We start from the raw sequence: 15,198 nt of genomic DNA, 5'->3' as shown, positions 1-15,198 counted from the left end.
CCTATCCCTTGTACAGAACTCTGTGGAGGGGCCTGGAAGGGAAATGCAGACTTTCAGCTGGGCACTGGGACCACAGCCCCTTCATACACGAAACTAAGACAGGCTCTTCCCTCAGATTCAAAATGCTTAGTAAAACGTTTGTTCAATAAAAAAAACCATTTTCTCTCATGCTGAGTTCTTAGAGGTTTGTATTGTGCTCATCAATTTTGTATCAATAGCTTGCTTGACCACCAATTTTCTTTAATAACTGTATATCCAGAAGTTTGGAGAAGTAAGTACAGATGTGATTATTTATCTGTTATCGATGCTGCAATCAAAACTTACATAAGTCAAGGGGCCTTTGGCCTGGTGTGTATCCTGGCATTTCCCAGTGCATGTGCTAGCGTGCCTCCTCCCTCCCTCCTCCCGGGTCAGGCTTTGAGGGGCTTCAGCGCATAGAGACTTAGAAGTTACACAACCAAGGGCGAAGGCACAGAACCTTGAAAACAAACCATCCTGCTTCAGAAGGAAACTCCCTTGGTGTGTTCAAGTCCCTTCAGCTGGTGCAGCTTTGAGGAGCCTTTCTCCCCCCTCCTCTCCAGAGGAGAAACTCTGCGGTGGCTAATTAGCATCAGGCCTGCGATCCTATTGTTATGTAAACCCATTCTGTTCAGTGTGCAACAGCAATCTGTTTTGCACATGTCATTTGCCTGGGATCCACGCCAGCATTTTAATCAACTGGCCAGACACTGGAAACACGAGGTTTGGAGGCAGTGGCAACCTTCTGGCTTAGGTCTTGACTTTGCCTTTGGTTTTCACACACAGCGCTTTCCAGGTGGATATAATAGTTGACATACGACCTGCTCAAGAGGATCCCGAGGTGGTCAAAAACCTTGTCCTGATCTTGAAGTGCAAAAAGTCTGTCAACTGGGTGATCAAGTCTTTTGACGTCAAGGGAGACTTGAAAGTCATTGTAAGTTGGTCGCTCATTTCTTGGTCTTGTTAAACAGCATTGGTTTAAACTGTGGCTGTGTTGTGTTATTCCTGCAAAGGTTCTGCCTCTTTGAGCCTTGTAAGCTCTCTGTTAGTTTTCACTTTGCAAACTGTACTTGGTTTCTTCTGCTGGGCAGCCGATGTGATGGCTAAAACATGACCTTAGGGAGCATTGCAGACTTGGGCTGGAGTCTTCTTGGTTCTACTACTTAAAAATTATGGCCTTGGACGAGTTCTTAAAGCTCTGTGAATTCCAGTGACCTCATTATGAAAGTTCTGAAATGAGTTAGTGTGTTTTCTAGTCTTAGTAAATATGAAGCAATGAACATTTTTCATGTCTGCATCATCTTTAGAGACTCAATATCATGGTCCTGAACCTCAGCATTTACTCTGGAATCAGGTGTATAGGGAGGAAGGAAAATAAGCTGATCCCAGCCCATGCCATCGACTTCCCTGTTGAGATAAATACGTGGCGTTGGACAAGTCTTTGCTTGCATCCAACTTCCCGGAGTAAAACTCTGACAGAAAAGAAAAAGTAAAAGTAACTCCTGCACTGTGTGTGGCAGGAGGGAGGGTGACAGGGGTAGTGGGGGTAGGGGAGGTGCTCAGTCAGTAAATGACTTTATCCTGCAAGCTGTAACCCCAGGCTGGAGTGTAGAAGGCAGAAACAAAACCCTGTGAGCTCATTGGCTGCCCATTCAGCCTAGGTGAATTGATGAGCTCCTGGTTCAGTGAGAGAGAAGATCTCAGAATTAGGCAGATGTAGATCCAAGAAAACACCTAATGCTGACCTCTGACCTCCACAAACACATATGTGCACCCTACTCACACACATGTGCGTGCACGACACAGGATTCTTTCACAAGTAACCAGCTTCTCTCTAACATTGCTCCGCAGAGCTTTGTGAGGGGCCTTGCTGTCTGACAGGATAAGGCAATGGTTTGCGTTGAAAGCTGATTGAAGTTTGGTAAAATCAAGCTCATCTCAGATATATTTAGGGAAGAAAAGAACTATCTGGCTCAATACTGGAGCAAATTATCTGTGTGTGTGTGTGAGAGAGAGAGACAGAGAGAGACAGAGACAGAGAGAGACACAGAGAGAGACAGAGAGACAGAGAGACAGATATCTCCTTGGCATCTCTTTTATAAGAGTCAAATTTTTAATGTATTATTAATTGACCAGCTTTGTTAACAACTGGAGTGGATTTTAGGGCTTATGTTTGGTTATGTTGGTTCTGCATTCATCTGCACACAGCACCCTTCATGTGATCTGTATTTTTGCACACAGCACCTTCCATGTGATCAGCAGTAAGCAAACCTAACAGTTCCCTGCAAGTCCAGTCATTTAGGTGAGCTCCCCAGAGGAGCAGACAAAGGCAGGAGCACATCTTAATGTAAAATACTTTTTCCTTGTTCCTAGGGATTTTCAGGTTGTTGTTGTTGTTGTTGTTGTTGTTGTTGTCTTACTTAGACTTTGAAGTAGCCCAAATAATCCATCAAGTGTAGTAGTGACACATGACGCTGCTGTTGAGTGCTAAGCCTTGCCGTGAGTTTTCAAGGTCACAGATATTTTGATTGCCTTCCCCTGGCATGGCATGAGGGGCGGTGGCAACCTGGAGCGTCTGCTGCTTTTGCCGCCTGGCACACCAGCCAACTGTTTTTAGTTTCCAAATAACAAAAACAGGAAAGGGAACCATGCTTTCAAAGGCAGAAAACATACGGTACCTTTTAATTCCCTGCTGGAGTTTTGACATACTCTCTCAGCCCTGACTGGTGGCTCTGGCTGTCCTGTGTGCCTGTGCCTGGACTGCAGTGGTCCTGGGCTCTGCTTGAATGTCCGTGTCTGTCAGAGGAGTCAGAGAGACTAAGGAAGATTAGGAATAAGATCGGCCACCGTCCCAAACAAGATCTGTTTATATTCCTCTCGTTGGCTGCACTCCTGTTCCAGGCCAGTTTTGGACAATCATGACAACATTGCTAAACAATTAGGTAATGTTTTGTGATGGTCTTTTATTCCCCAGTCAGTTTCAGGCTGTTTGACTTATAACTCCCCGCCCCAGATGTGAACTGTGCTATGAGGAACAGGTACCCGCAAAGACGAAAGTCCAAGTTGCTGCTCAGGAAGGGAGAGATGGTTCACGTGGTGCTTCAGTTCTTATCTTCCTCTACAGACAACATGGTTCAAAGTGTGAACACAGTAAAGGACTGTGATGGGGCCAGACAAAGCTAGATTCAAGCGCCATCTCCAGCTGCCAGTTCATGGTGGACAGTCTGACTAAACATGGTGCAACCGTGAAATGGGACACGGTGACAGCACTCACTCGTGGGGTTTAGCCAGTTCATCCATCCAGCAAGCGTTTGTTAAGGGAATATGGGGGTCTCTCTTTAAAACACACAGGCACACGGAGCGTTCTCAGCTCTGTGCGTTACCCAGCCTATGAGTCACAGCTTCCTTTTCACTAGCAGAGCAACGGTAGAACCTAGCTCCTGCATGGACGGAAGAGGAACTTAAAAGATGCGAAAGGTCTGTCGCAGACCTGCTGTAGAGAGACTCACCTTCCTTCCCTAAGCGCTCGCTTGAAGAATTCACGCACAGGAAACTGGAAGGGCTTCTTTAACCAAGGCGTAAACAGGAGATCCACCAGAGTTCATAAGGCCTGGAAGAATAGCGCAAGCGTACATGCATGGCTCTGCGTGAGTTTGTGAGAGGCAGGGCATAGGCAGCATGCAATAGAAAGCAGTCAGAGGGGTTGGGAGGCTACAACAAGAACAGCAGCACTGAAGTGTGGGGCTCTGGTCCCTTCCACAGGTCCCCTGTGGTCACAGTGCGGTCACTTCCACAGCAGGGAGAACCCCAGAACAGAAAAGATGAGGAAACTTTTTAGAAGCTTCCTCTTATGGGTCGGAGAGATGGCTCGGTGGGTAAAGGCATCTGTTGTCAAACCTGAGGACCAGAGCTCTGTCCCTTGAGTGCACATGGTGGAAGGAGAGGACCAGCTACTGCAAAGGGTCCTGCAAGCTCCACTCGTGCACATGCACATGTGCACACATGCACACACACACACACACACACACACACACACACACACACACACACACACACACACACTATGATGAAATCATAATAAACTTAAAAGCTAAGTTTCTCTTGCACTCTCTGATGCAGCCTATTCTTAGCAACTATAGTAGTTTAAAAGTTTGGTGTGTATAGCCTCAGCGTTCCCTATCCTCCCGTAAGCCCTTCTCTTCTTCACCATGGTTTCAAAGGCAAGGGGCAGAGCCACGTAGAACCCTACCCAGCTACTAGTTCACAAAACAGAGTTGAAGATTATGGCGGTGGTATTTGGGTGCCCCTTCGAGCACCCGCTTGGCTGTACTAAGGCTGGGAAAGTCTAGAGAGTCCTAGAAGCTCAGAGAATCAGCCTGCCTCCCGTCGTCCTGCCGCTTTCCTAGTGTAGAGTGATGTCTGATCTTTTAAGTTCCAAGCCACAATTAACATGAATCACACTGACAGCTTCTACATTTAATGTGGAGAGGCGTGAACAGATCATTCCGTCCTGGTGCAGCAGAACAGGTGGCCGTTGCGATGATGATGAGATTCTGGAAATACAGTATTTTCTCAGCTGTCTGACAACATGAAAGTCTAGGGCAGATGAGGCCAGGCAGTATTGTTTAGGCCAAGGTTGCGGTTCCAGCCAGTCAAAACACATGCTGCTTTGAAGGGCTGGGAGATGCTGTACCTCAGAAGGCTGGCTGATGAAGTTTCTTATTATTTCAGCTCTGTTTCCCAATTTTCTCATTCCATTTTCAATTTCATATCCTTCTCTTCTCTTCTCTTCTCTTCTCTTCTTCTCTTCTTTTTCTTCTCTTCTCTCTCATCTCCCCCCTTTCTCCTTTCTTTCACCCTTTCTCCCTTTCTCTAGTCCTCCTTCTTCCTCTCCCTTCCTCCCCCTCTTTCCCCTTTCTCTCTCTCTCTCTCTCCTTTCTATTCTATTTTTAAGAGTTTCCTCTGAATGCGAGTAAGAGCTCATGTCTGTCAGTCTATAACCCAGCTTACAGATGGTGGGAGGATTCAGTTCTCACTCCCTCCAGTTTCTTTGCATGCACTGGCCAGTCATGGCAGGTTTGCCCCTAGATAAGCTCTGTAGATAACAGGAGAAGATCTTGGGTGACACTTTGAAGCTTTGAGTTGGAGTATAAGTGTCCTCGGCCAATCTCCCACAACAAGGAGGCCAAGAGAACCGAGAGCCTGTGAATCTTTTATGGCTCTACAGTGGGAAAGGATTAATATTTGGTCATGTTTGGGGTAAATAGAATGGGAAACAAATGAGGAATTTAGGAAAAATGCTACAGACACGCAGGAGAAAATCAGTGGGCATGGAAATTAAAGGGACATTGATGCAGCATGACAACAGTATAATCTGTGCTCTGGAAGCACCCCAGCCCTGTTGGAGCAGTTGTGGGCACTGTGCCTTCCCTTTGGGTCCCTCTGGGGTGACCAGCCTCCTCACTCACTGACAAGATCCCTGTCACAGGAGTCAGCAGGGGACACAGACATTTACTGCCTGTATCCTGGCCTGTCAGAGACCATTCATATACTTCCTTGAAAGAATCCTATCACTTCAGTGTTGTAAGAGATTATTAATAAAAACTAACCTTTAATATGGCTTTAAGAAGTTTTATATTGTTATAGAGGAACCACACCAATTATCACATCCTTTCACATTTAATATGTGTTGCCTATATAGTCATATAAGGGCTTTCTCCTTTATTACTAAATGCTAATAGTTGGGCAATATCTTAATTAGTACTCCACAGCATAACATATAGAATATTGACAGAATTGGCAAGTAAATGCAATTTCAGAATGGCCAAACCAATCACGAATTATAGATGAAATGCAAAGTTTTGAGTTTTACTATGTGGAAACTAATAGTTTCCACAGCATCGGGAGAGTCGTAAGGTCCTGCCATCTTCCCTGTAGATCTAGGCTCAAGATGCAAAACCACAGGCATGTTTGTAAACACACTGTGCACACCCGTGTGCTTTACAATTTTAAATAAAAAGAGGAAGGGGACATTTGAAGTGTGTACTTACTGCACTAGTAACCAACATAAAGTAACTCCTCAGCGTGAATGGGCGTCTCTTTGTGTGCATTGTTTTGTCTTAGTGTCTTATCCACGGAAGGCAAAGGTCACAGGGCAAATCCTCTTTGTGCAATCTAGAATCTGTTGGTTTCAGATAATTCCTCATTCAAAGAATCTTTTTAGAATATTCTTTATTCTTTGACAGCTTTATACATGTATACAATGTATCTTGATCATGACCACCCCTAATTCTCCCTTCCCTCTTTCCCCTTCCCCCATGGACACCCAGTAAAGCATCCTTTCTCACCTTCCAATTCCGCATTTCATTTTTGTAACTCCCTGAGTCCAGCCTTGTCATCTGCTGGGATCCTGCCTGATGGTGGCTTGACCTTAGGCAGGTCTTGGACTGGCACCTTTAATTTTAGACTCACGGGTAAAATGTTGCTGTCTTTAGGCTCCCAACAGTATTGGCTTTGGAAAAGAGAGTGAACGATCCATGACAATGACCAAATTGGTAAGAGATGACATCCCTTCCACCCAAGAGAATCTGATGAAGTGGGCACTGGACAATGGCTACAGTCCAGTGACATCATACACAATGGCTCCCGTGGCTAATAGATTTCATCTTCGGCTTGAGAACAACGGTAAGTATGATGTTTTCTGTCTCCCAGAGGAAGCTGTTTAGCAAGGAACTGTCATTTCTATGTGTATGCTGCTGTTTTCCTGCTATCCATCTTAATAGTTTGTCTTTTGGGGGGCTGGACAGGTGGCTCAGTGGTTAAGAGCACTAAGTATTCTTCCAGAGGTCCTGAGTTCAATTCCCAGCAACCACATGGTGGTTTACAACCATCTGTAATGGGATCTAATGACCTCTTCTGGTGTGTCTAAAGACAGCTACAGTGTACTCATATACATTAAATAAATAAATAAATCTTTGAAAAATAGTAATTTGTTTCACTGTAAAGCTTACAATAATGTAGTATTGGAGGCAATTGCAACATGTTTTCAGTGAGGAGGGCTGCTCCCATGTCAGACATGTTTACTCTCTGTGTTCACTGTGATCACAGCAGAACGGTCAGTGACCACTCACATGTGACAAGAGGCTGAAGCTTATAGGAAAATAGCCATGGGAGGGCCCAGACTGAGTAGATCTTATTCAGGGTGTGGGGCAGAATTGCCACTCCAGTTCAAATGGCTAGCAGAGTCTGCAAGCCCTTGAGGGGTTTGTAGAGTCTTAAAGCGGGTATGATTTGAGACCCAGGTTTTCCGAGACCTTGATGTGTTCCTCACCCTATGACACATTTGCTGCTATGCTGAAGGTAGGTTCCCGTTCCTGGCTTAGCGTTTCTCTACTATTAGGGGAAACATTGCTTAATCTCCAAGCCTGAGCCTCAGATTTCCTGTCAGTAAATCAAGGAAAGAAAAAAAAAAACTATCCTGCTGGACTTCTATGAGGTTTTTTGGGGGAGGGGGTGTTTAAATCAATGTATATATTAAAAGCAGTCTAAAACTGGGGCTTCATGTAGAGCCAGACAGCCACAGGATCCGTTTCAAAGGGATCTTGTGGAAGGAGAGGCCATGTCTAAGAATCATCTCTGTCTCACACTGAGGTGGGTGTGATCTCAAGCGTAGGTCACTTGGGCTCAGATAATAGTGGAGACAGAATACTGAGAAAAGGACTGGTTTTTCTTTAAGTTATTGGAACTATGACAGCAATGCACATTGCTTTTATGGAATTCTATCTTCCTTTGAAGGCACAAGGGTGTCCAAAGAGGTCTTCTACCCAGAGACAAGGTTCAAAGAGACCAGGGTACATGCATATCTCCTAGATTTTTATCACTCAAAAGGAAGGCAACAAAATAAAAGAGTAGTATCAAAGTAGAAGAGGAACCTGTCCAATGTGCTAAAGGACTTGGGCCTGATCCTTGGTGTTACAAAACAAAATATAAAAGTAGACACTTTGTTTCAAGAGGTCTTCTGGAAAATAACTTTAAAACCCTAGACTCAAAGGAAGTATTTTAAGGGTCTTTGACTAGGTTGTTACTGCCCCCACCACACAGATACATAGTTTGCAGGGACTTAGAAACTATCCAGCAGAATGAGTCTCAATGGGGATAGAGCCCAGTAATCACACTAGAAGCTTAAAACATTAAGGACTGGAGTCAAAGCCCCCAAAGTGATTTTAATGTGTACCCAAAGTTGAGGACCACTGATAAACTCTAAGCTCTTAATTTTAAAACTTGGGAAACTGAATCACAGAGGAGTAGTAAGTCACTTGTCTGAAGCCATTCAGCTAGTTAGAACAGCAGGATCAGAATTCAGGTTTCCACATTTCTTAGTTAATTCTACACATTGCTCATTTACTGTGACTTTGTCTCCGCCCATTCTGCGCTAACTCATGCTCTCTCTAACAATGACCACGGGCTGGCATCAGTCACTCACGATAGCTTGCCTTCTCTTTCCACAGAGGAGATGAGAGATGAGGAAGTCCACACCATTCCTCCTGAGCTTCGCATCCTGCTGGACCCTGACCACCCGCCCGCCCTGGACAACCCACTCTTCCCAGGAGGGGGAAGCCCAAATGGTGGTCTCCCCTTTCCATTCCCGGATATCCCCAGGAGAGGCTGGAAGGAGGGAGAAGATAGGATCCCCCGGCCAAAGCAGCCCATCATTCCCAGTGTTCAACTGCTTCCTGACCACCGAGAACCAGAAGAAGTGCAAGGGGGCGTGGACATCGCCCTGTCAGTCAAATGTGACCATGAAAAGATGGTCGTGGCTGTAGACAAAGACTCTTTCCAGGTCAGTGCCATCTCTGAAGGGGAAGACGTGAGACTTTCCCCAGCTAGCTGCAGTTTTGCATTTACTATTTCCCTGTAGCTGTTTCACTTTTGAACTCCTCATTTGGTGATGTTTTCCCAGTTGGATAGGCCACTTTTCCTTGGCTACGACCTTCATTCACTTCCTGTTGTTCTCCAAAGGAGGGGGGAATTCAGATTCTTGTATGTCAATATTTTGCTATCAAATTTTCAGTGCCAATAAACACAATCATTGGGATGTTGACAGGTGCAAGGTGAGGAAAAGGGGGGGGTGATGAAAAGGTGAGAGGGGGAGGGGCGTGACGCCGGCCTGTTTGCAGCCTCTGCCTGCAGAGACAGGCAATGCTTGTTACTGTGTACAATGAGTGACTGTAAAGCCCTCTGATAGCCTTTGGTGCTTTCCATTTCAGACCAATGGCTACTCAGGGATGGAGCTCACCCTGTTGGATCCTTCGTGTAAAGCCAAAATGAATGGTACTCACTTTGTTCTTGAGTCTCCCCTGAATGGCTGTGGTACTCGACATCGGAGGTCGACCCCGGATGGTGTGGTTTACTATAACTCTGTGAGTATTCTCCAGAACAAAGCTCTACCTTTGTCATGGCATTGCTGGGTATTACTCAGGGTTAGTCCCTGAAAACGAATGGACGGAGATAAAGCCAGATGTCAGTGCTCAACAGAAGGAGATGGACTGTAACCCTGAACTCTTGTCTTGTTTTGATTTATCAGTGTGTGTTTGGGATTTGAAGGTCCTGTTTTCTCAGCTGGAGTTGTGGTAATCTCACACACTTCCTGCTTTCATCTAATGACGTTCAACAGCAGGGTGTTCGTGCCTGTGGCAGCCTGCTGTGGTTGCACCAGAGGGTCCTTATGGGGCTAAAACCCCAAAGCCCTGGGATACACATAAATACCTCTCCAATGGATGCAAGAGTGAGAAGAGATTCCTTCCCTCATGAGCCTAAAATCAGAAAGGAATCTCAATGAAATCATCCAGTCTCTCTACCTCAGATCTGTTTTTGAAGTTAACTGGAAGAAGGTTCAAGTTTCCCGAAAAATTAATTAATTGCTTTCCGGAAATGGCTTCTACTAGTTCATCTGAATCTTATCAGATGAGGCCTATCCTCTTCAGGGAGGGAGACTGAAGCACAAAACCCCACAGGTTTTCAAAGTACCAGTTTTGCTGATCAATTTTAAAATACTTCTCAGCACCCCACCCACAATCACCACGTGAGCCTTGGGCAGCGTGTACTTCTGTGAGCTCTTAGCTCGCTTCCACTACTGACATGGGCCTGGTCCCTAAGCTTCTGGTTCATATGCCGCCCATCACCACACTTGACCCAACCCAGAAAGGCGGCTGGGAGGCCTTTGGCCAGTGTGTCCCATGGCTCCCCTGTAAGCTCACTGTATGGTTCCTCAGAGACCCTTAGACCATTGGCACGAGAGAGGAGCGATATTAATTCACTCAATCTCCCCATTTCAAAGGCAGAGAAACTGAGCCCCAGAGAGTTCTGAGGCTTGGTCAGAATTGAGGGGCCGGTTATACAGGAGAGCCAGGACCAGTTCTTCCCAATGTCACACCCACTGACTTTTCCTCAACACCAGTCTGGCTTATGCTACTCAACTCATCCGTTAACTTTGACATCCTAGTCATTATGATACTAATTTTCTTGTGATGATTCGGTTTCTCCAAATATATAAATGCCGGCAAATAGTGCTGTCCTTGACTCGGACGTTTTAAACTGATTCCCAATTAGCACTGGCAAGACGGTGATCTAGTGAGTTAAATCCTCAATTCCCTCAAGAGAGAGACAGGGTTCCCTGTCGGAAAAGCCACTTCTTCCTTGTATGCTTTTCTTCTCTGGACTGTTAAGGACAAGGCATGCAGTCCTCACCCACCCACCCCTACCCCTGCCTCTGGTGCCTCCCTAGTTACTCCCCACTCCCACCCCCACATCCCCCCATTCTGCTCGCTGTGGTGAATTCTTCCTCTGCCTACTCCAGTTGTGACAGACTCCCTGTGCATTTCTGTTTTCCTCTGTGTCCATAATCCAGGCACATGAAATGGAAATAAATCAGGGTTTGACTTGCAGAGTTGTCCCATCCCATTTACAACTAACACAGTACAGTAATTTCAGCCTGCGTGAAGACATTGCTGTGAAGAGAACATCTTCTTTTTCCTCACCCCCTCCCACACACAAGAAAATATGTGGGAAGGATGGAGAAAAGAGGGCTGTAAGATCAAAGATGACCAGGCGAGCGCTGTGCAAACCATTAGGCCCTGTGCGTCTAACTTAAACCAAACTTTCTACAAACCTTACAATCTAAGGACCTTTGTAAGGCTTGAAAGGTCTGAATAGAGCCGTGAGATAGTTTAGTGGGTGAAAGCAGTTACCCCCAAGCCAGAAGAGCCTGAGTTTGAGCTCCAGAACCCACAGAGTGAAAGGAGAGAACTGGCTCCCACAAATTGTTCTCTGACTACCACATCTCTCTCTCTCTGCCCCTCTGTCTTTCTTTGTCTCTCTGTCTCTGCCTCTCTCTGTCTCTATCACTGTCTCTGTCTGTCTGTCTCTCTCTCTGTCTCTCTCTGTCTCTGCCTCTCTCTGTCTCTATCGCTTTCTCTCTGTCTCTATCACTGTCTCTATCACTGTCTCTGTCTGTCTCTGTCTCTCTGTCTCTGTCTCTGTCTCTCTCTCTCTCTCTCTCTCTCACACACACACACACACACACACACACACACACACACTAATTTAAAAACTATACATATTAAAAGACGCCTTGGGACCCATAAGAAGCCCCTCTCAAATAGGGGCAAGCCTAGGACAGCCCCACTAACTCCGTTCCAATGCCCAGTATCTCCTGCTATTTGAAGTAGCATAATTATTCAACATGGTTATAAATAAATCTGTATTTTTTTTGCAAGGGAAAAAAATCCAAATTTTAGTTCAGATCTTCAGCTTGAATTGGGCTTTTCTGTGTTTTCTCACCACTTTGAAGAATCCTCAAAGCTTGGAGAATCGCTCCTGCTGCTGTTTATACAAAGTCAGATTTTCTGTTTGCAATTGAATTGTCACATGGGTGCTAGTGGGTAGGAAGTAGGACCAGAAACACAGGCATGGTGTTTTCCTGCCAATGGGAGCAATAGCTGTGTGTCCCTGTCTTCTAGATTGTGGTGCAGGCTCCATCCCCTGGGGATAGCAGTGGCTGGCCTGATGGCTATGAAGACTTGGAGTCAGGCGATAATGGATTTCCTGGAGACACGGATGAAGGAGAAACTGCCCCCCTGAGCCGAGCTGGAATGGTGGTGGTATGTGTTGGTTTCCCTTAGACAGTTCTGTGGATACATTGTTACTAGAGCTAGAGTCGTGGTAGTACGGGTTGGGTCTCCCTTAGACCACTCTGTGGATAACATTGTCATTCGTTTGGTTTGTTTCACTGGGAAGTTTCAAAACATGAAATTATGTGTTAAAAGCCAAAGCTCTTCATGTGACTGATGTGTCCTTATCTGTTGGCGATTTTCCAGTTTAACTGCAGCTTGCGGCAGCTGAGGAATCCCAGTGGCTTCCAGGGCCAGCTCGATGGAAATGCTACCTTCAACATGGAGCTGTATAACACAGACCTCTTTCTGGTGCCCTCCCCAGGGGTCTTCTCTGTGGCAGAGAACGAGCATGTTTATGTTGAGGTGAGGTTGGTGTGTTATCCTCGGGCGTTCAGCCTAGTGCCCTATGCAGGCCCTGTGATATTAGCTTAAGTACCTTGCATGGGTCTCACCTTGTTTACTTAGACATCTAAGTAAGGGCATGGCTCAGAAACAGCTTCCAGGTCACTTTCTGACCAGGAAAGAAATAGCAGGATTTTAATGAATTTTGCTAAATGGCTATAGTGGTTTTTAGTAAGCATCAAAAAGAAAACTGAGCAAAATGTGAATTGTACCAGTAAAGTACCTTATTTATTTGTTCTGCTGTCAACACTTTGGGGACAATTGGGGACTGAGTTGGCCACTCAGTGTCAGAGTTATCCATGAACTCTTCTAAAACACCTCACATATTATCTTGGACTTCCAAGTGAAAAGCTGTGTTCTCCTGAAATCCCTTCTGCCGAGTCAGAATCTTAATAGCCGCACAAATTTGTCAAAACCATTTTCCATCTGGAACAGTGGCCATCATGCATTGCGTAAATCTGGGATGCCTATGAAGTTATTAGACAGTGGTGGTAATAATTAAATAACAATAGCTAATATTTGTTACTGTTTTACGATGCACTGGATATGTCCTGACTATAGTCATGATGAACTGACTTGTTAGAGGGACTCTGTAAGAATGGACTAATTAATTACTAAGATCCAACTTTTGGATGAGAAAATTAGGCACGTGGCTGTCCAACGTGACACCTGAACCTGGTGTAATCTTTCCTCTGGAATCCTTTCTTCAGAGGCCGTGCTGTTGACAGCCAGGTTTTAATGTAGTAATCCTCCCTCAAAATGCCATTTGAAAGGGAATAAATCCTAACTTCACATCGAGGTCGATATCTAAGTTCACAGACTCCATTCTGGAGAAGACAGACCTATGCTTCAGGCTGTCTGCTGTCCTTTGCCCTGAGCATCATCTGTAGTATCTGCTGGTCTCACTGAAAGGCATCATGGCTGCTTTGCACCTCTCAGTGGGAGGGCGAGAAGGGGTAGAAATGGCAGGTTCCCATAGGTAAAAATCACCACAGAGCACCTGTGTCTGTTTTGCAAAGACAGTGTGCATGTGCATCGGCACTGGGTTGGAGTAGAGCCAGGCAGCTCTCCCTGGTATTTTCTCCAGTCAGTCCCTCTGCACTCAGCTCCCTGTTGTGAGTGCCCTGGGGGAGCCATATTTTCTGTGTGTTGGCTGTTCCTAAGCTTGCGTCTCTCCTGATCCAAGACTATTTTCTTCTGCCTTTTCCATAGTATTCACAATCCACTAGTATCTTACTCAACTCCTCCCACTTATGCCACGGGTTTGAGAGGACACTGCTTAGCTGCAGTTTACTGTTTTCTAGACAAATGCCTAGATCTGCTCTCTGAAGGCTTTGTGATTTATGCTGCCAGTGGCTACCTGCCTGTGGACCCCACCCTGAGTAGATTCATTTCTTTTCTCGACCCTGGAGTGCTGGCTTACTCCGTGAAGCCAGCGATTCCCTCTCCCTCCCCCTTCCATTTTTTTTTATTCTTGTTTTCTTTTCCATTTTATATTATTTCACATCTCACATGTTTTGTAGTTAAATTTGATTTAAAAAGGAGATCAAATTTTTTTTTTACTGCTATCTTAAATATCAAGTATGTTAAGAAAGATCTGGAGCTGGGGGGAGTTGTTATAAACTATTTTAAACTTGATTGAAACTACCAAGAATAAGAAAGAGAATCTGTAAATGTTTCGCTAAAAAGGATACCAGTTGACCATGCCTTGCCTTTCTTTCCTGGTTTGGACTCCGCTGCTGGTAGGAAAATTTTTTAACTTAAGTAAAATAAAACTTCATAAATCTTGGCTTAACCTGAAGAACCATTTCTTGGTTTCTTCGCCAGCTGCCCTCCCCGAAGTTTTTCCTGGAACCTTCTGTTCACTCTAGACCACAGCTCCTTCCATGGCCCCTCTTCTCTGGTCACTCCTGGGGTGATGGCTGGCGATAGGATGGCAGCTTTCTTATCCGTTCATTTGACTTTGTGACTAGCATCTAGGGTCACACTACTGGGAGCTCTTACTGCTGAACCGGAGCTGTTTGCATGCACCTTTACGTCAGTATCTTACACCAACTGTGTCTTTTACATTAATTACGGTCATCATCCTCTAGGTGAGCACTGTGTCTGCCCTTGTCTGCACAGAAGCAGCAGAGCATGTGACTTGCCTTGTCAGGTCTCAATCTAAAACCTACAGTCTTCCTGCTATTCAAGTCCAATCTGTAGCAAGACTTGCTAATATTTTTCTCCTCAAAGGCACCCAGAAAGATATACAACAGTGGTTCTCAACCTTTTAATGCTGTGACCCTTTAATACAGTTCCTCATATTGTGGTGACCCCACCACCACCACCACCATAAAGTTACTTCATTGCTAGTTCACAATTTAGTTTTGCTACTGTTATGAATCATAAATATCTGATATTGCAGGATATCTGATATGTAACCCCTGTGAAAGGGTCGTTTGACCCCCCAAAGGGTCTGCAACCCACAGGTTGAGAACTGCTGGTCTAGACAGACATTCTGTATTGCATGCCTTTGAAAGTAAGAAAAGAGTCAACACATTTTTGCACCATAAGCCTTAGTTTGTGTTAAATGGCACTTTTTATTTGCAGCATGTGTATAATTTAC

At 45.2% G+C, this 15,198-nt stretch overlaps 1 protein-coding gene across 1 annotated transcript in view; it reads left to right on the top strand.

Moving 5' to 3' along the window:
- Positions 1–15,198, top strand: part of Tgfbr3 (transforming growth factor beta receptor 3) — a 107,266-nt gene that overhangs the window by 66,133 nt on the left and 25,935 nt on the right. Inside the window, exons 5-10 of the mRNA XM_032916431.1 lie at positions 805–952; positions 6,513–6,702; positions 8,526–8,857; positions 9,285–9,437; positions 12,036–12,176; positions 12,393–12,551. Coding sequence (XP_032772322.1) covers positions 805–952; positions 6,513–6,702; positions 8,526–8,857; positions 9,285–9,437; positions 12,036–12,176; positions 12,393–12,551 — 1,123 coding nt within the window. The remainder of the gene's footprint in view (positions 1–804; positions 953–6,512; positions 6,703–8,525; positions 8,858–9,284; positions 9,438–12,035; positions 12,177–12,392; positions 12,552–15,198) is intronic.

The sequence above is a fragment of the Rattus rattus genome, chromosome 11 (assembly GCF_011064425.1).
Source record: "Rattus rattus isolate New Zealand chromosome 11, Rrattus_CSIRO_v1, whole genome shotgun sequence".
Classification (NCBI taxonomy): Eukaryota; Metazoa; Chordata; class Mammalia; order Rodentia; family Muridae; genus Rattus; species Rattus rattus.
The sequence above is the reverse complement of the archived record's forward strand: the minus strand, read 5'-3'. Positions and strand labels throughout refer to the sequence as shown.